The sequence below is a fragment of the Cygnus olor genome, chromosome 3 (genome assembly GCF_009769625.2).
Source record: "Cygnus olor isolate bCygOlo1 chromosome 3, bCygOlo1.pri.v2, whole genome shotgun sequence".
In the NCBI taxonomy this organism is placed as follows: Eukaryota; Metazoa; Chordata; class Aves; order Anseriformes; family Anatidae; genus Cygnus; species Cygnus olor.
Genome location: NC_049171.1, coordinates 84,070,185 through 84,092,045, shown reverse-complemented (window position 1 = coordinate 84,092,045; position 21,861 = coordinate 84,070,185). Strand labels below are relative to the sequence as shown.

Here is a 21,861-nt window from a genome sequence, read left to right as displayed (position 1 = left end):
GACAACTTGTTGCCATGTACAGGTAACAAAAGTCAAAATTCTTTGAATTTTATACAAATACTATGTAGTATTGTAAACTTGAATACAAGTTTACCAAAAATGCATCAGTGAATATTCAGCTTGTAACCAACTTCCAACAGTGAAAATTATCATGTATCAATAGTGATCAGAATTGCATTGCAAATTTTAGAAGTAATGCAAGTATATTTTTACCAAGCCACTCTGAAGTTACTGGTGCACACTGACAGTACATTGGATTTTTTTGGCTTGCTGAACAGAAAATGCCATTTAAATAAAACAACCGAGTTAAAGAATACACTACGTATCAAAAGTACTACCTTACAGAAAACTAAACAACAATGAGAAAGTAAACAGAGCAGAACCCTGAAGTAGTGAATTATTTTTCTACCCGTTTTGATGGAAAAGACTCCACAGGTGTCCAGCTTTCTCACAGCATTTTGGAGTGTCCTAGTCCTAGCACAGTGTGGTTGTTAGTAGACTAAAGTAATCCCTGCTTGGCAGTAATGCTGGTGAAAGGTAACTTGTTCTATTGCTAACAAATCGGAGTAACCACTGGCAGGGTGACTTCTTGTAGGCATCCAGCAGAGGCTGAGTTCACAGCACATGGTTGAAGTTACAGTACCACTTGCTTCGATGCAATACCCAACAACCTTCAGGGTTCACGTGTCAGTTTCCTCACAGGATTTACAAATGGATGGTATTTAAACAAAAAAAAAATGGAGCATAAGACAGTATTTTCACCTGTACAGCTACCGATAAAATGAACGTTTTTGTTACAAACTTTCCAGTCTGCTTTATAAAAAATATTCTTAGTTTTACTTCTAAATAAAAACTGTGCTGTGATCTGTCGCTTTCTTGCATTGTACATGCTGTAACTGTGTGGGTTAATGAAGGTGTAGAGATTTGTGACCTAGAGCTCTGGATATATTAGAAGCCTAAAAAGCTGGTTTTGGTACATAAAAGTTAGGTAGCAATGAAAATTCATTCTATTTATTTTTCCTAAAGCCTAGGAAGAGCTACAGTACATTGCTAGATCAGTGGCCTCAACCCTGAGCTGAAATAAAGGACCTGCCTTGACCAAGAGACTTAGTCACATTCCTACCACAGCTGCACAGGAGAGACAAAACTTATCTATGGTCTGTCACCTTCGCTGTAAGTAGTGTGATCTTTCCTTCTCTAATGCTTGAGAGTTGACTGGAGACCACCATGTTCATTTTCACAACAGGAAAAAAAGAACTCAAATTCAGAGATTCAAATTCAGAGATTCAAGTTTAAAGAAAAAACAATCAGGGAGAGTCAGTATGTCCAACTTCTGGAGACCAAACAGATATTGTGATAGACTTGTCAGTCTTAAGCATTTCCCACTTGGTAGAAGAGATTATAAGAACACGTACCAAAGCACAGTTAGCAAGACTTCTACCATTATCCCACTCTTTCAAGAAAAAAGTAGCACTTGATTCTTGTCCCCCCCCCCTCAGAACTGAACATTAGCATTTCCTTCTGTCACTACAATGTACCACAGATCAGTGAAAGCTTCAACCGTCTTACAAATGATGCAGCCCAAAGGCTAGCAGAAAGACTTCTTGCTCATTTCTAACATGAATTGGAGTTGGCCATCATATGAATTCTTACTAGAATATAACCTACTGCACCTTCCTGAAGGGTTCAACGGCACTGACTACGCTTAGCTAGGCGAGTACATAACATTAAGCATTCTTGCCTCATAAGAGGATTTTTTTTCCCCCTTTTAAGTAACAGAAACTATAGAGTCAGTATTTCACTTAAGGAAAAATTAAACCCAGCAACAAATCAAAACCAAAGCTCGTAAAAGTCATTTATACTTCTAGTAATGCACACTTCTTTGAGAGCTGATCAGTTTACAGATGTTTTTGTTAGTTTAAGGCAGCAAGTCTTACAAAATACACAAGCTCACCTCCCTCATGTTTGTGCTACTGTATCCTTATGTGCACAATAGAACCTCACTAATTTACACTAATAACTGGAAGAACCATTAATTCTCTTGGTAAGTGAACAAGAATAAGGCATTCCATTATATATTCTGATCACTAATTATAATTCAGCTCTAATTATAATCTACCAGCAAACATACTTCTGTATTTTAGAAAATAGCATCTCTTACCTTCAGATATAATTATGTGTGCAGATTAGTGGGTTCTGCTGTGTAAACACGCAGGTGCATAAGCAATTTTCAGGTTTTTCTTCATTACATCTGACAAGAAAGTTAATGCCACAGACAGAAACCGCGGGAAAATAAATTAGGATTTCTCTATAATTTGTGCGAATCTGCACGACTGGGCAGTAATATATAAGTAAAAAAAAAAAAAACACTAATGTTTACAAACTCAAATGAAGCAAAAATCAGCAGCAGAAAGCAAGGCCATTCCCCAACCATAAATGGCTTGTATTACACTGTTCAAACTACATGAAGGAAAAAAAAAAAGAATACAAGTACTAACTTTTATATACAAGTTTTAAATCAAGTAAAGCAAACAGCAAAAAAAAAGTTGTTGATGCTTTCAACAGGTGATATTTACACGTCTAAATCCTGGCTGAAGTAGACTGTAAATACAGACGGAAGTTAGGATGCAAACTACATAGCTAAGTTAAAAAAAAACATTAGGGATCAATGTGCAGTGTAATGAGATAGAAATTTCCCTTCATATGTGCAAAAATCCACAGTTTCATTAATGTAGAGGTCATACTTCTTCAGTAAGAGATCTTAGACAAAATCAGTCTCCCTACATCCTGGAATCTACCTGTTTACATCAGCCACTTTAAGTGTACAGTACCCTGTTCGCATATATAGTATTCAGCAGTTTCTACATTTCTCAGAAATTTAAACTTCACCTGCCTTAAATCTTGAAAACAAAGGGGAGAGTTCATCCAGGGCATAATACTACTGCCTTTGAATTATACCAACAGTTAATAAAACACGTATTCTCTCTTCTTCCATGGTGGCAGGAGTCCTTACAGGACTTGTAAACAGTAGTACACCATACTGTAAACAAATAATTTAAGTTCTGCTTTATACAAGATGTTCGGTTAACTCAGGTCTATCAAACAGGTGAAAATGAAAAGGGTGGCTTCACATAAAATCCTTCCCTTTCCTCCCAGCAATTCTTTTCACTACATAAATAATCCTGAGCTGAAACAGGGGCTGATGAGAGCCGTTTTTGCATATAAAAACAGTGTTCTAGAGTCAGCTCTCATGTTCTGTCAGGAAGTCAGTTGCTGGAGAGATTAAACTGAAGTATTTCAAACCATTGTAACTTTGGAGGAGGAGGACTTATAATTTGGTGTGACGTCCAGTTCTAGACCCAGATGCTGAGCTTGCCAAGGAAGCTGATGCTGCTGCATCCTCAGCTTCCTCCAGCTCCTCGTGTAGCTCCTGGCTAACACTAGATTGGAGGGCTGCAGGAGTTAGCCATTCCTTCGGCAGGCAGCTCTGGAGAAACGGTATACAAGAGCTGAAGTAGGCAAGACGATTCACCCATCGTGGAATCTCTTTTCCACACAGAATCTAGGGCGAGAGGGGAAGGAAAGGATTAACTTGTCTTCTTGGTTCAGCAGTAACAAAGCTACATTACTGTAAAGAGAAAGCAAAGGCTGCAGCAGTCTTAGATTTATGCATCACAACCACCACTCAGGAAGCACTCAGCTGCACTAAGACAACTTGCTCCATCAGTAAAAACACCAACCCAATTTGCAGAGACTCGTTTTCCACTTTAAGTCTGACACGTGGTCCTGCTTTTTTTCTGAGGGGTAGAACGTGGGGGCTGTATTTTTATTTTGAGTCCTGAAAAGCCCAACCACCTTGATCTTTTTGAATAGTTTCTATAAGAGGCACAGAAATGAGTTAAGGTTTATTTTGTATTCACAGACAATTCCTCAGAAACAGCAACTGAAGGAGAAAGCTCACTATTACAGACGTGGACCCTGAAATCAAGCAGTCAAAAAGACAGTGCTCATATTACAGCTACGTGGAGTTACACACACAACCGAGGATATTTACTATGATGGCCTCTGATGACTTTGGAAAAGAGATCACTATCTCACACCACGCAGGCTGCTAAGATCACTAGAACAAGAGAAGCAATATTATACAAAGCTAGTTTCAACCCCTCAAAAACATATAAATTTGCATTAAATGTTTGTTTTTACTACACAGCAGTCATTAAATGTTTTCATTGTCACTATTCAGGGAGTGACCTATTTTATTTAACTGCCTCCATGTTCACTTTGAGCATTACTTATTCCAATGCAAATCTGGAGAAAATCACAGCTAACACGAATGTTACTCTGCTATAACTGAATAGCATTTTATTTGTAATTATATCCCTGGTTTTTAGGCAGCTAGAACACTAAATAGGACATGAGATAAAACAGAAACGACATGATCATGCAGTTCAAGAGTATGGAAAATGCCTGGCCATATTGGGCAGATGTCACGCCAACTGCAGCTTCATCAGTGGGCCACACTAGTTATTTGTACCAGTGCTGCACACGAATCACCCACCTCAAAATTTTCCAGCAGCAGTGGAAGATCAGACTACACAAAGCAAAGGCTATACAGTAAGCGTGCCATTAACTGTTCCTTTTTTTTTTCTCCTCTTTCTCCAGAATAGTTAAGTTTTATGGAAGTTAGCCATGGAAAACAAAGCCATCCCTTTTTCGGAAGGCCTCAATGACCATTAGAATAAATTCTGACAAGCACAGGTTAGCAACTACTAATGAAAACACAAGTGCCATTCCCCTCTTTGTCCTGAGTTATTTGTTCCTCACCCTTCCTCTTGTGTTGGTACAAGCACGTGAGTGATCAGGCACTCAATCCTATTGGCAAACTGGTAAGGTTAAAATAAAGCTGAGAGGGAAAAGCAAAGCCCATTCAGTTCCACAACCAGATACTTTTGTACGCCCACACAGGTATCTACATGACCAGGACACAGGTGCTGGCAGAGGGATAACTTGACAAAAGCCTCTCAAACAGCAGATTCATCTATGAAATTTCAATGCTTTTGTTATTCTTTAATAGCACATCGTAACTTTAGAAATTATTGTCGGTGTGAGGGCTCTGTGAGGGAACACTGGTAAAAACAGCATGTGGGTCTGTCTCCTGCAGTGATCTGTGAAGAATCTGAAGAGGTCCTGCAATCCTGTTAATACCTGCTTTACTAGGTCTCTCAATTAGGAACGCCTGCCCCCCTTCTGGAACTCAAACTACATGTAACAACGTTTAGCATTTTTGGCAGCATAATCTTGCATTTTGGACATAAGCCCAAAAATCTGAAGAAATGGTGACATTTACCCAAGGTAACAAAGATAAGACACTGGAAATTATGCCAGACAATCCAAAGGACAGGAAGGAGATGACGCTCTGTAGCCACCTGGGATGCACCTTTCTATAGACCCTCGTGTTTGTTTACCTCAGATAAAGCTGAAGAAAAGTGATTGCAGTTTTTGTGCATTAGGTGATAAGCATTTCCTTTGAATTCTTTTCCAAGCTCTTCTACTATTTTTTCTATGTCATCTTCCATAAAGTCAGTACTGCCTAGAACCACAGCCTCTCTAGAAAGAGAAACAGAGAGATTAGAAGATGATCAGGCTTCCATAAAATAAGTAGGTAACTGTTCTCAAAATGCTCAAAAATTACCCTACTGCAGGTGGGGAAATCTTTCTGCCCTCTTAGAATAATATACTTTTTTCCCCTATTGCATTTTACAGCACCACTTCCATCTTACATGAGGTTATTTTCTTGCTGACCACCCACCTGTATTTCACTTAAGTTCTCTGCAACTTAACTCACAGAAGTGCAGGCTGCAATTTTCCCCTCTTCTCCAAAGGATATTGTTTATCTGAGACAGCTGGGAATAGGCAAGAGTTTGTAATGCAAGGAAAGTCAAGACAACCACACTGAGAAACCAGAAAAAAAAGACATGGATACCTTGAAAAGCAACACCTTCACCTTTGTATAAAAATTTCACTACCTTGAAAAAGTTACCCCACTGTATATATGGTAGCAGTAATAAAAAGCTAGCTACAAGTCCACATACTTTAAGCACAGTTAAGTAATTTAATGGTATGCTCAAAATAATTTTTTTTTGCTGTCATCACCTTTTCCCATTTTTCAAAGAAAAGAAAACAAAGTCAGAAATCCTTGGGTACCATTTAACACAGCTATCCTTAAAAATACATTCAACAAGCTGTCTTTTTAACATACCCTCTCAAAAACAAGAAAATATATTTTTTTCTTACTTAAATTTAAACGTTTCTCCTAGCTCAGAAGCATTTCCTGGTGAAATTTCAAATATTCCAGAAAAAGGGTATGGATGACCACCATAGGCAAATTCTGAAAAAGAAAGCTCAGATTAAAAAAATAACAACATAAAATGACAGTAAAGAACAACAGACCTCATCAACTGGTATATCAATTGCAAGGATCTTCTAGTCGATGAGAACTTCACAAGGATCTAAACCTAGAAACCAAGGCAACAAACGCAAAGAACTGGCAAATAATAGTTTTATTAACTTCGAAGTCAACTTAAGTGAAAATTGACAAAAAGCTTCCTATATCAGCATACAGGCTTAATTAATAAGCGTATATAACCGGTAGGATTTTCAATTTAACTTTTAAATCTTCACTTATACAATGAAAACAATGTTTTTTACATGCGCTTACCTCCGAAGTCTACTTAAATATTCACAGATTAGGGATTCAAAGTACAGCATCCTCAAAGGTCTGATGGTATGCTACAGCAGTACGCATTGCCAACTAGTATTGGCCTAAAACGTTTGAGTTTCTTGATATGCAAGAGTTAGACTATCCTGTGTTCTTCTCTAAGAAGAAAGTAAACCAGTGCACAGATCTGCACTGCACGTAACATCTGCTGGCATAAGCCCTTACAGTTCATGAAGGTATCAGTGTGCTTTAACTTCCTTCTGCGTCTGTAAGATAACACACCACACCACACCCAGGGTATAATAAAAAGCTTTAAGCATGACTTCACACTTCCTTTCCTAAAAACTTGAAATACATCATCCAAGTCTAGCATTCAGCTTTGTGGATAACCTTTTTTTACAACAGGTTAATAAATAAAGTTTGAGGTACTGTGAAAAATGCAAGTCATTGTTCTAGCAGGGGCACGACCTAATATGAGAAAGCTGTTACAAGCTGTACAGGAAGGGAGACGTGGATTTGGCACAGCTCAAGGACTGGGTTTCACGCACAGCACTACTAGGAGTCAGGCCTTTCTGGTTTGAATTTGAAGAAATTCAAAACAGTTTTTAACGGTAAGCACTGTATTTCATCAGCTCTCCATTCCTCTGATAACACTTGCAAACCCAGTTACAACGCTACTATTATGGTAGCTGCAACACCTACAGCTTAAGATACTTTGCACAACGGGGTCTTTGGATCAGCTCACCATCTCTGTTGCTTCTCCTCAACTCCAAACACATTCCAAAAAAAAAAACAAAAAAGAACTCAAGTATATGTAAATATATATTTAATCAGACTACTTTTAGCAACACCATCACCTCAGAGAGTGGTTTTACTGCTAGGCATGAACACCTCAGACCTGAGCTTGCACCCCTTCTGGTCACGACTGGAATTGAAAGTGACCTACGTAAATCAGGAAGCTGCCTCCCAGAGTACAACCCATTGGGCAAAACCAGAACATATTGCTCTATTTATCAGCGGTGTATCTTTTGTAAATAAATAGTATGCATGAGATACCTTTTAAATAAACTCTCCTTAAAACAAACAAATCTACCAATAAGAAATGGACCGCAACAGATCAGTCTCTATAGTTAAAAATTAACTCCTTGCACAAGTGCTGGCAAAATACTAAAAATCATGATCCATCATACTTATGTGAAGCATACATTTGTTTTACCAACAGGCATTTCTAAACCCAAGACAAATATTGCTCTTTCTATTGGAAAAAAATGTACATTTTTTCATAGTTACATAGCTTTATATAAGAATACAAGATGACTACCAGATTATTGATAAGTGTGTTTTTTTCCCCAGAGGCAAAAGAGATGAGAACTTGAAAACAACAGGTTTTAGCAGCCAGACTTCCCTCACTACCCAAAACCCATTTTTGTTTGAATAATACCGTTACTTAGACAAACAAAAGAGTAAATGATGGTTTTCTTGTACATACCTCGGCCATACACCTCTATACCTGAATGGAATACTCCAATTCCAAGGGAAGAAGTATACTCATTCATCCAATACTGAAAAGAAAGAAGAACAAAAAGGCTGTAGTTAGTTTACAATACAGATTTGTCTTCTCACAGCACATCAAAAGCACAAAAGCCAACCACAAAACAAAACTGCATGACCCATTTTTTTTTTAAACAGGAACAGAACATGCTATTAAAATTCCCCAACTATACGCAGTCAATTAATTCCATTAGGTTTTACTCGATGTTTTAGTGCTGTCACTGCCTGTCAACCAAGGAGACCATATTTGGGAGAAATCCAAATCAACTTTCTTTATTTGTCAACAATTTAAAACTTACAAAAGTTTTCCACTAGTTGAATATATACTGGAATCAACTACAATAATTTTGCAGGAGCACTTTTTTTTTTTTTTGAAAGAACATCAAAATGTAGGACTAACATACACACACCAATTGTCACTTAGAGCAATGACCAGATGATGACAAGACGCTCAGAGATATTTAAGATGAAACTACCTTGTATTACGTCTTTGAATACTCAACTGGTAATCACCGTACAATAGCCTAAACTCTCAGACTCCTGATGTATCTGTCTCCATACATCAGGTGCAAGACCTTTGCATACATCTAGTATGTGTTTCTATTGTATCACTTCTATGATAAAAAACAGATTACAGCTGTATTTCAAAATTATCACTTCCTGGGTTCTTTTAATTCTAACACATAAACCACACTCCCCCCAAAAAAAGGAAAAGGAAAGAAAAAATTCCTTGGCACTATTTTCTATTTAAAAAGTAGCAGCAGTGAGTGCCTATCAGGAGTTAACAATTATCCTCAACACCATAAAGGCATACAGAGTTTGAAAAAATAAAAACCTCAAGGTTACTGACTTTCCTTGGCTGTATCACCACCTTCAAAATATCAGCCTCCAAGGAGCAAAAAAATTCTGAGTGAAACAATTTCAAGAGGAACCTCAAACAAAGACTTCAAAGAAAAAAGTCTAAGCAGTGTTCTTAAAGCTGAAATTGACTAGCAAAAAAAACTCTCAAAAATACATGAAAAACATTATTTTGTCAATTACTCCAGTAGTGGGAACTTTCCTCCCAGGTCACCCAGACCTGAAGCACACCGCGCAAGGCTCTGCAAAGCAGACTTCAAAGAGTCAGCTGGCAGTCAGGATACAGACTGAGGCAGCATCCTCAGCAAGTTATTACTTGTTTCGTAAACAGGAAGGAGAAAAATCCATCTTATTTGCACAAACTGTTGACACAGTAAGCGCTTTCTGATGCGAAGTCACTATTAAAACATCACAACCGATGATACAAATGTAAAAGGTTACAGATGTCACACTGTTGATGTGTACTAACTGGGGTTGGTACATTAATTCACAGACATTTTAGTCATCCTGGCATTTAACATGCAGTTGGAGAAAAAGCCATTTTTCCTCCAGTGAGGAGCATTCTCACTAAGTTTTGGACTGAAAAGCTGTTCATGAAAATAAAAGGAAGTTAAATGGCAAAAAGAGCAAGTCAGGCCAAATGTTACAAGTTTTCAGGCATCAGAAATGGATGCGTTTGGCTTTTACAATCATCCTTATCCTAAGGATTGTCAAAACCTAGAGTAAGTGGTCCCCCAATTTCAGTTACCCGCAGTAGCCAAGCAACAGCACCCCATTTTTTCCAGCCTAAACTTCACAACAGCGCTGCAGGCACAAGACTTCAATGACTAAGGATTTTATGATCTCGTCTCCAGACATGCCAGTTGTGGGACATCTTGTCAACACGAGTTAGCAGCAGGCAGGTCTTGCTCCTTATGTTTATCGAAAGCTAACAGTCATTGAGATCTGTGGATACAGTTTGCTTAAGAGTGAGCTTCACACTCGGCTTTGTTAACAGATCACTGTGCTAGTCAGCGTGGTATGGATGACTACACGAAACCATCACCTTAATCTGTTTAAAGGCTTCCCAATTCTTTCCTTCCTCTCCCCAGAAGAAAAAGCAGAGTGCTCATCCATATGCATCTAATCAGACTTTTCAAGTCAAGCTACCTCCAGAAATACACTGGGTTAGATTTGCTCTGTATAGAAAAATAGAACAGGGAGAACATAAGAACAAGGGATGCAAGGAGAAAGGTAAGACTGCCCAACTAAATGAGTTTGTGAGCATAAAAAATAGGTTCTGTTCATTGAAGTGAAATTAAAATCCACAGGAAAATTCAAGAGATTCTCAAACGTAAATCTGCTTCAGTTCTGAAGCCAGTTTTCCTCGCTTTTCCAGCTCACCATTTCAAAATAGTTTTAGGCTTATCCTTACAATCAGAACTGTTGGAATATTCAACATGTAATTTGTCAGCACAGGGAAAAAGTACACTTGCCTAGAGAGAGTATGTCCAAATCACCATAACCTCAAACGGAGCGAGAGAGGGTCCTTAGTACTGTAGCCCTCCACAGGCCACCCCCTTTGCCAGGAAATTCTGTGTCTGACCCCTGGCCTCCCAGTGACGCCTGCACCACACGCACACCAGACCCGTTACTGACACGCAAGGCTACCGCAGCTCTCTGACAGTGGAACACAAGCGACACGAGACATCCCATAAGCGCTCCAGTAATAACACTCGTTTGCTACCAGGCAGGAAAAAACAATTATTCACTCCCCTCCCCTCTTACAGCCCTGTGAAATCCAACACAGGACAGGCAGACAACAGGAAAGCGGCTCACCAAGCTGCCTCAGGGATCCCTACAGAGGCAGAGGGGATGGGAAGCTGCCGCAGCGAGGCGTGCAGCAAGTTCAGCGCCATCCCAGCAAGCAGCCCTTATCAGTGGCAGCACTTCAGTACGCGGGACTCACTAGACTCCAAAAAACTGAGCAGTGGTAGCATATTTAACAAGTGTTAGCAGCTTGAAAGAAGTGCCTACAGCACTTCACTTAACACTTCCAGCAAGAACCGAGTAGGTTAACTGAAGAATTTCAATAAGGCAGAATTACTTTCCCCTAGGAACAGTAATTAGATCTAATTATTACTTAATCTGGATCAGTTATTGGAAGGTGGGTCACATCCTCTCACTGAGCAAAATGCCTTATCTCACTAAAGAAAGGAACACGGGAAAAATGCAGCTTCCGGTATGCTGAATTTGGCTGCAGCTGGCAAGATAACATACAACTTACAAAATAAAGATTGCCCATAAATGACATATATACAGCTCGCTGGTTCAGTAATATGACAAACTCTGGAATCCCGAACTGATCCCAAGGCTACATCCTTGCTTTCATTACACAAAACAGATTCCCTTCATCTAGTTTTGATCTGAATTTTACCACAGTAGAACATGTAAGAGCACAGTCCCACATCCTCAGTATTTTGCAGTCAGTCAGTCCTGTGAAACAGGGATTCATGTTTAATACTTTTGTTGATACATACATTAGAGAACTATTTTTCTGTGCGCGCAATAAAGCCGTTAAAAAAAGTCACTGAAATGAAAAACACATTAATCCCAGTGCTTCAAAAGTATCTTTGTTACACTCTTCAGAGCTTTCATTTATGTTAATACTTTAGATTGTTATAGCTTTACAAGTGAAAAAGAGGATGCTACTTTGGGCACAAAAATGCTAGAATCCTAAAAAAAAAAAAAAAGAAAAACGCAGTTTTACTATATTAAATACTCCAGTTCTCAAAACATAGTAGCTGTTTTCTTATGACCCTTTTTATGATAAAAAGTTTTCAAAGGCATGAACAGAAGCACATAAACATGCCCTTAAGTTTCTTTCCCTCCAGGAAGTTACCACTACAAGAAAGTAAGCTCTCAAGCACAACACACACACCGCTCCTCAGCCTCTGGTTTTATCCCAGGTTTTCTCCTTCTCAAATGCTAAGGGAAGCAGAGGGTACATGCTCTGAAGTGAACCAACTCAGTCCTGTACGGATCTCCAGCAGCCGTGAGGTCACCCATTAGTCTCCTGCACATGTAAGTGGCTGTTTCAGGAACTGAGCTACAGCTAGCACCCAGGTTAACACGAAGCTGTTCCTACAACTGCTGAAGCTGCAGCAGTGTTGATTCTGTCAACACGTGACTAATATTGTTCTCTCGCTCCAAAAAAACAAAACAAAACAAAAAAAACAACAACCCCACACTCACCAAAGCCCAACCTCCCCCAAAACACACCTCCAAGTGATGTGAAACGCCAGAAATGAGAGCAGCAAACCTGTGAGTGCCTCAACACACAATTGGTAGCCTTTGATGAACAAACAGAACTTCAGAACAGCTGTAATAAAAGATTTGTCCCTTCTCCCCCTCACACTTAGCGCTCCAAACGATGCATTACCATTGATTTCAGTAGGCTTTCTTCATGCGGTAACAAACGCTATGCAACATGAAAGTCAGGCTTTAGTTTAAGCTCCTGCTTCAAACCAGTTTAAACGGACTGAGACATAGTTTGTGAAAGAGTTCGAGGCTGTGCACAGTGGCTTTCAGACACAGTCAGAAATTCAGTTTTTCTTTCCAGTCAGAAGGAAATCTGTTTCTCTAGCTGTCAAATAACATAGATGTCTTTATAAAACAACAAGCATAGCTGAAGTAGGATAAAGAAATATTTTGCTCAGGCGTCTCAGCTTGCACTATGTATAATTTGTGGTGATGTACAGCTTCGACAAGTACCACAGCTGCAGACCAGCGCACAAAAACCCACCCCTGTGTGACCAAACATCCACTAGTAAGCCCGCTTGTTGCTTGCTTCTTTTGGACAGTGAGCGCTGACCAGAGGTGCTGGCTTTGCAGACTCCTCTACTTCTTGCTGCTGGCAGAGCCCTCCCAGTCACAACAGGACAGCTGTCAGAGCCCTCTGCATGAACTGAGGCTAGTTTTTATGAGCATGACCTTCCGGCTGCTCCCCCTGCTCCTATCAGACTTGCTAGGGAAACTGAATAAAACCCACCACCAGACTCAACCCTAGAAGATGCAGCTTCCTGCAAAGATGTCCCAAAAATAAGTGACAAAGCATTGAAGCAGCACTGAAGCCACCCCCCCACCCCCACCCAAATGCTCTCACAGCGAGAACGGATTTTCTCAAACACCATCACATCACCTTCTAGGCAGGTGTTTACACGTGAGGCCATCTCTTCTGTTAGTTTTCATGGCTGCCTGTAAGCAGGGCCCAAGCAACCCCTGGCACAACCACGCACGCCTCTGCAAGGACACTGGATCTTCCCCGTTCACAAGTCAGACGTGTGTCAAGCCTCTGACTTTGAAGATAACATCTCGTGTATGAGTCTTGTACAGAGGAAGAAGCAGGGCTTTACTTTCAAGTATTCATAGTTAATATACATAAAAACAGCTCTTTTAACACTAGAAGAGCTCCTCCTGTGCACGTTTGTAAATTGTAGCCCAAAGAAGTCATGCATATCCATGTCACAAAGCACCCATTCTCCTTAAGTCTCCCATAAATAAAGCACGCTGACTTTGTCATAAGGCATCACATATGTGCACAACCAGGTGAGCAAAACCCCACTTTTTGTCTCTCTGAGGAGTCACAGTGACTGGACTGCTCCTGTCTCCAGTCTTCCCCCCCATTCTCGGAGAGGAAGAAAAACCAAAGCAGGACTAACAGGTTATGCGTGCTGGGGACAGAAGTCAGGCACGGGAGGTGAAACAGGGATTCCTTTGGCAGGGACGTTATTTTCTTCCGCTCCAATACTTACCATAGAAACCAATGACGGGAATCAGACTAGCTGATATCATCTAGCATATAATTTTAGTTTCAAGTGAGACAGCTCCCTGTTAACTGCTAGTAAACACTCAAGCACCTGAGCCTGAGTATTCCCAAGCACAAAGATGCATTTTCTCTCTGCCAGCAATCAGACTCTACGCTACACACCTTTGCCCTTTCAAAACACCAAAAGTTTACTTTATAATGGTGGCAGTAGCAGAAGGAAAGCCTATCCAAAATAAACTAAGTAACACAAACAATGTTGTTACTTGAAGCTAGTTGTTAAATTTTACTGTCCCTGTACCAGTTGACTCAAAACATGGGCAGACAAGAACTCGTGGTACTTGTTCCACTTCCCAGCGATTGAAAGGCATTAGCGGATAATATTTTCCTAATATTACTTATCCGCGTGGCCTGTGCTGTGCAGGTACTTACACCTCATTTGTTACCATGGCGTTTGAGCAGCTTCCAGCCGAACCCACGACAACACAACAGTTGCCGTCGGTGTCACAGAAAGATTACAGACAAGGAGAGTTGGAAGGTGAGCTCATAGGACTGCAAACCAGGCTGAAGCAATGCCTTCATTTCTGCCAAGTTTCGCCCATACCAAAGCTGTTCGGGAATTACTGTCTATTAAAAACAAGACCCACCGACGGCGCGCCAAGCAACTTTTATCCCTGCAGAGCCAGCGGCCACCCCTAGGCACCGTGCTGCTGGAAGAGGGGCCCGGCGGGACACCCCCGCTGCTTTTAGGGCCGCGAAGGGCAGCGCTTCCCCCGGCACACTCCAAACTTTCGGTGGCAACCCCGGGGGGCGGACCACGGGCACCCACCGGGCCCCTTCCCTCCCTCCCGGGAGCCCCGGGGGGGGTCACCCCTATCGGAGGGGAGCCCCCCGGCGGCGCTCACCATGTCGTAGACGTTGAGGACGACCAGCTGGTTCGCCATCGCCCCGCCGGGCGGCTATCGCGGCGCGGGCACCCCCGGGGGCCGCTTCCTCCTCGTCCTGCCTGTTGCTGCGGGGCGGCGGGGGGCGGCGGGCACCATGGAGCCGCCGCCGCGGAGGGACGGGGACGGCGCCTCGCCCGCGGCCGGCGGCGGGGCCGGGAGCGAGCGGGCGGGCAGGCGGCGGGGGGGGGGGGGGGGGGGGAACGGGAACGGGGAGCGGGCCCCGCCCCGGCGGCGATAAGGGAGCGGGGCGCAGGGGAGGGAGGGGAGAAGGCGGCAGCGGGGCTGCGAGGAGCGAGCGGCGGCGGCCGCCGGGCAGCCCCCTCCGGTGGGCGCAAAATGGAGCCGCTGCGCCCCGCCCCCGCCTTCCGCCGCGGCGGCGGGGACTACAGCTCCCGGCGTGTCCCGCGCACGGGCACCGCCTCCACGCAGGTGTGCGCAGCGTCTCCCGACCCGCCATCTTGTGGCGTTGGGGGCGAGGGATCGCTGGGGCTCGGCGGGGGTGGGGTTCTCAGTAAGAGGAAAGATGTTTTCTGTCCTCCAGCGCCTAACCTGAGGCGCAGATTCCGTTTACAACCGTGTAAACTACTATATAAAAGGTGCCCTTCACAATAGGATGCCCCCTTGACAAGGAGGTGCTGCAGCAGGGAGGACATACCTCACCCCACTAGCATTCCGGCTCCTGTTACCCTTTCTGGCAGCAGATGTTTAGGTGTTTGCACACTTTTTTTCCCAGCTAAAAGTCCTCGTTGCTGGTCAGCTGCAGTGCCCCGGGGGGGGGGAAGAGCCCTTTAGCATGCAAAACAGCTCCATTCCCTCCAGTACTACAGAGCAACTGAAGCAGACAGTTAACGGAAGCATCATGGAACCACAGAATCATTAAGGTTGGAAAAGACCCACAAGACCATCTGGTCCAACCATTACCCTACTACCACTGTCACCCATTAAACCATGTCCCTAAGCATGAGGTTCAACCTTTCCTTGAACACCCCCAGGGACAGTGACTCCACCACCTCCCTGGGCAACCTGTCCCAATACCTGACAACCCTTTTTGAGAAGAAATGTCTCCTAATTTCTAACCTAAACCTCCCCTGGGGTAACTTGAGGCCATTCCCTCTTCAGAGAGTGATACTTGGTTAGAGAAAATGGTATTGTTGCAAAAACCAATCAAAGGTTTGGCTGCTGGTTGTCAAATAATTCAAATGCCTAAGAGACTGGTGTATAAACCTCGGGTCCATCTGAGCTGCTGAGTGCTGCTGGCAGTAATCCCTTAGTTGGCCAGTGAAACTGTAAGCCTGTGGACAGGATGCCCGTAACTCCTTTGGGTCATGTTCTTCATCTGCTCCTTTGGCCGGCAGCTAGGAAACAAGCCGGCTGTTACGAAACCAAAGGGTTTTGTAGAAGGAAGCTGCTTCCATATCAGGGAATACTGTGGAAAATATGATTGTGTCTTAAAAACAGCACGGGCCAAAAACCTCTGAAAAGGCAGGGACTTCATTTCCAACTAACAGTATGCGTTAACTGGAAAAGAAAAGTACAAAAGTCTGCAGTGACTTCTAGCGAATGATTTTCTTCATTCTCCTGCTTGTTCCTTATCTACAAGATGCAATGTCAAGAAGAAAGAGGAAAACGTAACTTCTAGCCTGTAGTGATAGGAGAGAGATAAAATCCATATTTATACGAAGAAGGCTGAAAAGGTTCTAATGTGTCATTTATTTGACTTGGAAGCTGAACTTTGGTATTTAAATATTAGACTTATTACACAGAGTAGTACCACAATGCTATATCTCTGTCTTCCTCAGTGATACAGTGATATTTTCATGCCATTATCTGCAAAAGACAGGAAAATCCTTATGAGCAAAAAGACTGGAGATTAGCTAGGTGTCAGCCACAATGTTAAGCATATGTGAATGCTGCAGAAAGTTATGCCTTAGACGGTATATTTCATACCAGGTTGTATTTATAGGTGTAGTTTGGAGAGTGAGCAAGTATGGTATGGGTCTACTTCAAGATACTATGATCAGTTTGGCAATTTGGATGTTCAGATATCATCAGAGGACAGCATATGATTTTCAAGATCTCACTCCAGATCTGCAACAAGTACCTTACCTCTCCAGTGATGAAGGGGTAGAAAACCATGATTTCCTGAGGCTTAGTATGGATACAAACAAGGACAATATTACAGACTCTGCAACAGTGGCAACTACAGGACTACTAACTAATTCAGGGATGTGCACCAGTGATGATGGTAAAAGACACTTTGACCTGTGACACTACAGTACGTGGCACTAAAGTACGCAAAAAACCTCTTTCTACCATATAAATTTCTATCACATTTGGTACCAAAGTGGAGGTGCTACAGAAATGGCTAGCAGTTTAGAATTTACTGATGAGAAATCAGAAGATTGCAATGATAGAACAGTAAGTACCTGGTAAGTAAGGTCCCAAAAAAGCAGCTGACTATTCCAGGCCCTGTGTGCTGATGGCACAGAGGAGCTGAAACTGATGCTGCTACCTCGGCATGCACAGAATAAGCGGCATCTTGGCTGAGTAACTGTGGTGACCAAAGTTCTTAAGCTCATGGGGTCTTCTTTGTTCCTTGAAGATGACTTTTGATCATAAGTAGCTACAGTTTGGAAAGTCTTACGAGAAGGTGGTGGAGAGGAGTCAGGCCAAGCTCTTCTTTCCATGTCAGAATGCAGCACAGGCTGCTCAGGATAAGTCTCCTACAAGGTATTACTTCTAGGACCCTTGAGTATGTATTTTAGGCATCTTAGGGTAGGGGGTAGCGGTCAGCAGTGGGCACTGTTACCTCAAAAGAAGTGTTAATGTGTGAAATCCAGCGTTTCTGCTTTGTAAAAATGAAAGCCAAGCTTCTTGAGCCCTGCATTGGAACCTGGGAAATCTCAGAGAAGAGCAAAAAACTAAATCATTGTCTGTCCATCTATGAAGTTTTATGACATTTAGTTTATACCATAACATTTTAAATTGCTTGTATGGGAGAAATGCATTTAAAAGAGCAGTCTGTGTTCTTGTCTTTATGGAAAACGCCATTGTCTGTTTTGTTTTCAAAGATACAGAAACAGTAGAGGAACACCAGTTTTCAGCCGTAATGGAGAACTGAGAGAACACCAAGGCAGCTTAGATTCACAGAGGAATGCAGAGTGCCCCACACAGGTGTTGCTACAAACCTCCTGTGCGTCTCACACGTTGGACATTCTCACAGGTAAGGTGAAACACAGATGGGCAAATGCTGTGGGAGGAACTGGAGGGCTCTCATCTGTGCTCCAGCCCAGGGGACCAACCTGTTTTAAGGGAAGACTGACTTCAGTAGGAACAGATTTTCACTGCAGGTGAGATTTCTAAGTTGATTACTGTTTTTTTTTCTGATTTCAGTCTTGGTACAAACTGTACAGAAATAGATGGGATATGAGTCATGCAAAATGAATCAGTAACAATGTTTAAAAATGTGCATGTATTCAAGCCAGATTTCTACAGCTTTTATAATCTTTATGAAAAATTTCGTAAACTGTGAACATCAAATGTGATTGTAAGAATTTCACCATTTATTTACTATGGAGTTTAATTAAACTTATTTTAGGAAAAACAGAAAAATTGCCATTAACAGCATAAGCTTTGCAAGGTATCTTAACTTGATGATAAGAAAATTCTGGCTAGAAGTGCAAAAACGTCTTCAGCTGGAATTAAAAAATAGATGCAAGTAAGACTTAACTGTTATAACAAATATTATAACCCTTACATTTATATACTGAAGGAGTGAATAAGCTTGAGAGGATTTATAATCAAAATACATGCTATTAAGATAGAGTTAACATTTGTTAAATATCAGTAAAACATGCAGTATCAAAAAAAATGCCTTCAAGGACATATAATATTCCCTCTGTGGACTGTGCTACTCATTTCTGGAACTGAATTGGTTGCAAACCTTCTACAGAGTGGAAATTTTGCACAAGTATTTCTATCAGACTTTACATTGAAAAATAAAGCTAATATTTCAGGTAAGCTAGTGAAAGCCATAAAGAGGTGAAGCTAACTCAAGCATGAGGCTCACACCTGTAGCTTAACTTAGCTCAACTTGGAAGATGTCTGTTGAAAAACTACTAGCTACCACTGACCTTTAACATACAAGTTAAAGTTACATTGACTAGCATGCCCTTTATATATGAAACTAAATACATGAAATAATACTATAGAGATATAAAAAGTGCTTACAAAACCATCCTTTAATAAACAAGATTCATTTGATTAAGGCTCGAGAATAAAGCCCGTTTTAAATAAAAAGCACTGGGGTATTTAGAAGTTCATTTTGTTTAAAAACCTTACCAATACCAGGTATCTTTTGTACAGAACACAGAAAACAAATTTAGTATATTAAATAATAGTCACATTTAGAAATGTTTACTAGCTGATGCATTTTCATTATTAGTATATGGACTGCAAAGAATGCTTTTAAATCTCAAAAACTGAAATAAGAAAAGCTGTTAGGTTATTTTCATAATTGAGAGCAAAGGCAGAGAATCTTATGAAACTGTCCAGTTCCCAACATCACCCATCCTTGCATATTTAATGAAAGATTTAAGTTCTTGTTAAACAGATTAGAATTAGTATTAAAATTATTTAAACCCTTCTGTAGTTATAGGTAACACTTGAACTATCTTGTAAAATTTTAGTACATTTGCAGTTATGATTAATTTTTCAGCAGTAGAGTCAACATTTGTGAGCATTTGGGTGTGTAAATATGGATTTTTACACATGCCGTGCTTTGGAAAAAGCACATTCAACAAGAGTTAGCCCAGCAGTATCAGCAGGGCTTTGAACGTAGGTAATATGTCTCTGCAAAAATCAGGATAAAAAGGAACACTTACAGCTTTGAGAGAGGCTAGAGAAGACTTGAAAAGAGTCTTCCCTTTACTGTAGGTTTAGTATAAGCAAGGAATTTTGCAGAAACTGCAGTGCATTAACCAGTCCTCACCGTTTTCAAACTGACCTCTCTGCTGGGGGTTCAAGCATGTACACTTGAAAGAGGGGGAGAAGAAAAGCCAAAACTCTCTTTTTTCAGGTTGTGAAAAAAGGTCCTGGCACAGGAAACTTGTTGGTTTCAAGTGTAAGGGTAGCCAGTAGAATTACTCAATAAGGAAACGTGAACTTTGTTTTATTGAGTTGTCAGAATTTTCAGGTTTATTGTATATTCCCCAAAATATATGGAATGTGGGGTACTACACTAAATATTACACAGATCAACTTATTTTTTTTTAGAATTCGGAGCGGATGAAAATGTTAACATACAAAATTGTTAATTTAATGTAAAAGGAAGGCAAAAATTCTTCAATAGAAACTATACTCTCATAAGTTCTTGTAAAACATAACATGATAGGACATTTTCAAAGATTTTCAGATTACCTGTGTTTACAAGCAGTGTGGTTCTTTTTTTGTAGCTGCCTCATTGTTTTGAGACTATGTAGTAAGTATTTATGCTGTGAACTAATCTGAAAAATGGAGAAGTCAAGGATTCTGAGAATGATATCAGAATCATTTCTAAGTTAGAGCTAGGGAACAGTGAAAATATTGTTAACACCAAAGCAAAAGGAAATCCCGGGGAAAAAATATTTTAAAAATACAAATGGTCAGCATTTTATCTTTTTTTTTGCCCCATATCATTACACTTTTTCACATTAAAGAAGACAGTAACCTGTAGTTTGGGTCTAATATCCTCACTCTGAACAGATAAATGGCATTATGACTAGAAGCCCAAACAATGTAATTCTTAGAAGTGCTATTTAAAATTTGATTCTGCTCATACATCCTTCATTTGTTCTGTTCTCATAAAACTCAAAACAAGATCCGTCATTCTGAACAGAAACAAAAAGAGTTGCTTCTGAGGTAGTTCTGAAAAACAATCAGACAGTTTTTGCTGTTGTTGTTTTTGTTTTCTTTAATATGCAGGTAGTGGCTAAAAATGAACATTTACATAGCAGAATCTATCAATTGAGCACAAATTAAATGTCCAATGAACGTAAATTATGTAATTCAGTGCCTTCACAGCACTATTAAGAAACTACCAGTAATTTACCAAATACAAATATCAGTCCCTAAAAAACACGTATCTCTCCTTAAGATGACATCTTAGAGAGCTTGCTGATCTTATAGTTGGAAGTCAGTCTGCATTCAGTTTATCATACTCGGTCTCTGTTATACAGATCTCAAGGCTACTACTGGACAGAAAAGGCAGAATATAAAATAGATAGGGAACTTTATAAAGTGCCTCAGAATTTACTTCTGATGCTTCAGAAAATATTTTCCTTAATCTGAAAGAGTTATGAAGATGCTTCATAATTATGACTGAAGTCCAGACAAGAACATCTTGGGCAGACAGGACAAAGTATTAGCTCTGTGGATTTTATATAACGTATTCTATTATTTCCTATCCAGCTTGGCTACTTGAAGGTTAAAAAAACAAACAAAAAAAACACCACCAACAACAAATTAAAACAACAACAACAAAAACCAGATTTTGTGGTTCATACATTCTCTTTACATTCTTTCAAATGCTTATGACTTCCTGACATGGCTTCCAATGGGAATCTAATCAATCAAGCAGCAAAAATAATAATAATAAAAAAATTACTTACTCAAAGTTCTTCTCAGGATATATTATTGTCTGTATATACATGTCTACATTAATACCATCCATATGCATACATAAACTCTATTTGTTAGAAAATTGTCCTGTTAATATAGACAAGATACACTAACATATAAGATATGAAGGGGTGCTTCTAGAGTAGAAGAATGAATTTTATAGGAAAAAAGATGCATACAAAGATTTTACTGAGTTAAATGTTAAAAACCATCTTGGATAAGAGTTTTATGTATGTTCTAAAAGTCACATTATCTTTATACAAAAGAAAGGTTAGCCACGAGGAACAGACTCTCTCACCTAAATTAATAGGGCAAGGTAATGACTA

The 21,861-nt window shown here is 40.6% G+C and overlaps 1 protein-coding gene and 2 long non-coding RNA genes across 5 annotated transcripts; 1 reads left to right on the top strand and 2 right to left on the bottom strand.

Annotated features, from left to right (window-relative positions):
- Positions 1–744: 744 nt before the first annotated feature.
- Positions 745–15,032, bottom strand: DESI2 (desumoylating isopeptidase 2). Its single transcript, XM_040552069.1, has 5 exons — positions 14,837–15,032; positions 8,208–8,280; positions 6,295–6,388; positions 5,466–5,607; positions 745–3,562 (listed from the first exon to the last, which is right to left on the bottom strand). Exons 1-5 carry the CDS (start codon positions 14,873–14,875, stop codon positions 3,329–3,331), a joined length of 582 nt encoding a protein of 193 aa, XP_040408003.1. The 5' UTR covers positions 14,876–15,032; the 3' UTR covers positions 745–3,328.
- Positions 8,287–19,252, top strand: LOC121067501. The gene is made up of 3 exons (XR_005818322.1): positions 8,287–14,469; positions 17,950–18,101; positions 18,172–19,252. It is a non-coding gene; the product is annotated as an uncharacterized LOC121067501 (long non-coding RNA).
- Positions 15,982–20,115, bottom strand: LOC121067500. 3 transcript variants are annotated; one of them, XR_005818320.1, is made up of 5 exons: positions 19,884–20,115; positions 18,067–18,180; positions 17,688–17,780; positions 17,305–17,601; positions 15,982–16,705 (listed from the first exon to the last, which is right to left on the bottom strand). It is a non-coding gene; the product is annotated as an uncharacterized LOC121067500 (long non-coding RNA). The 3 variants fall into 3 exon arrangements; XR_005818319.1 differs by having other exon boundaries at positions 15,982–17,601; XR_005818321.1 differs by having other exon boundaries at positions 15,982–17,601; positions 17,688–17,771.
- Positions 20,116–21,861: the final 1,746 nt, after the last annotated feature.

Bases quoted from the DNA above. Each gene is read 5' to 3' on its own strand.
- DESI2 (XM_040552069.1), bottom strand. From the start codon at position 14,875: ATGGCGAACCAGCTGGTCGTCCTCAACGTCTACGACATG. The intron at 8,281-14,836 runs GTGAGCGCCGCC...CTTTCTTTTCAG, and splicing joins TCCTCAACGTCTACGACATG to TATTGGATGAATGAGTATAC. The intron at 3,563-5,465 runs GTAAACAAACAC...CTCTCGCCCTAG, and splicing joins TTTCTTCAGCTTTATCTGAG to ATTCTGTGTGGAAAAGAGAT.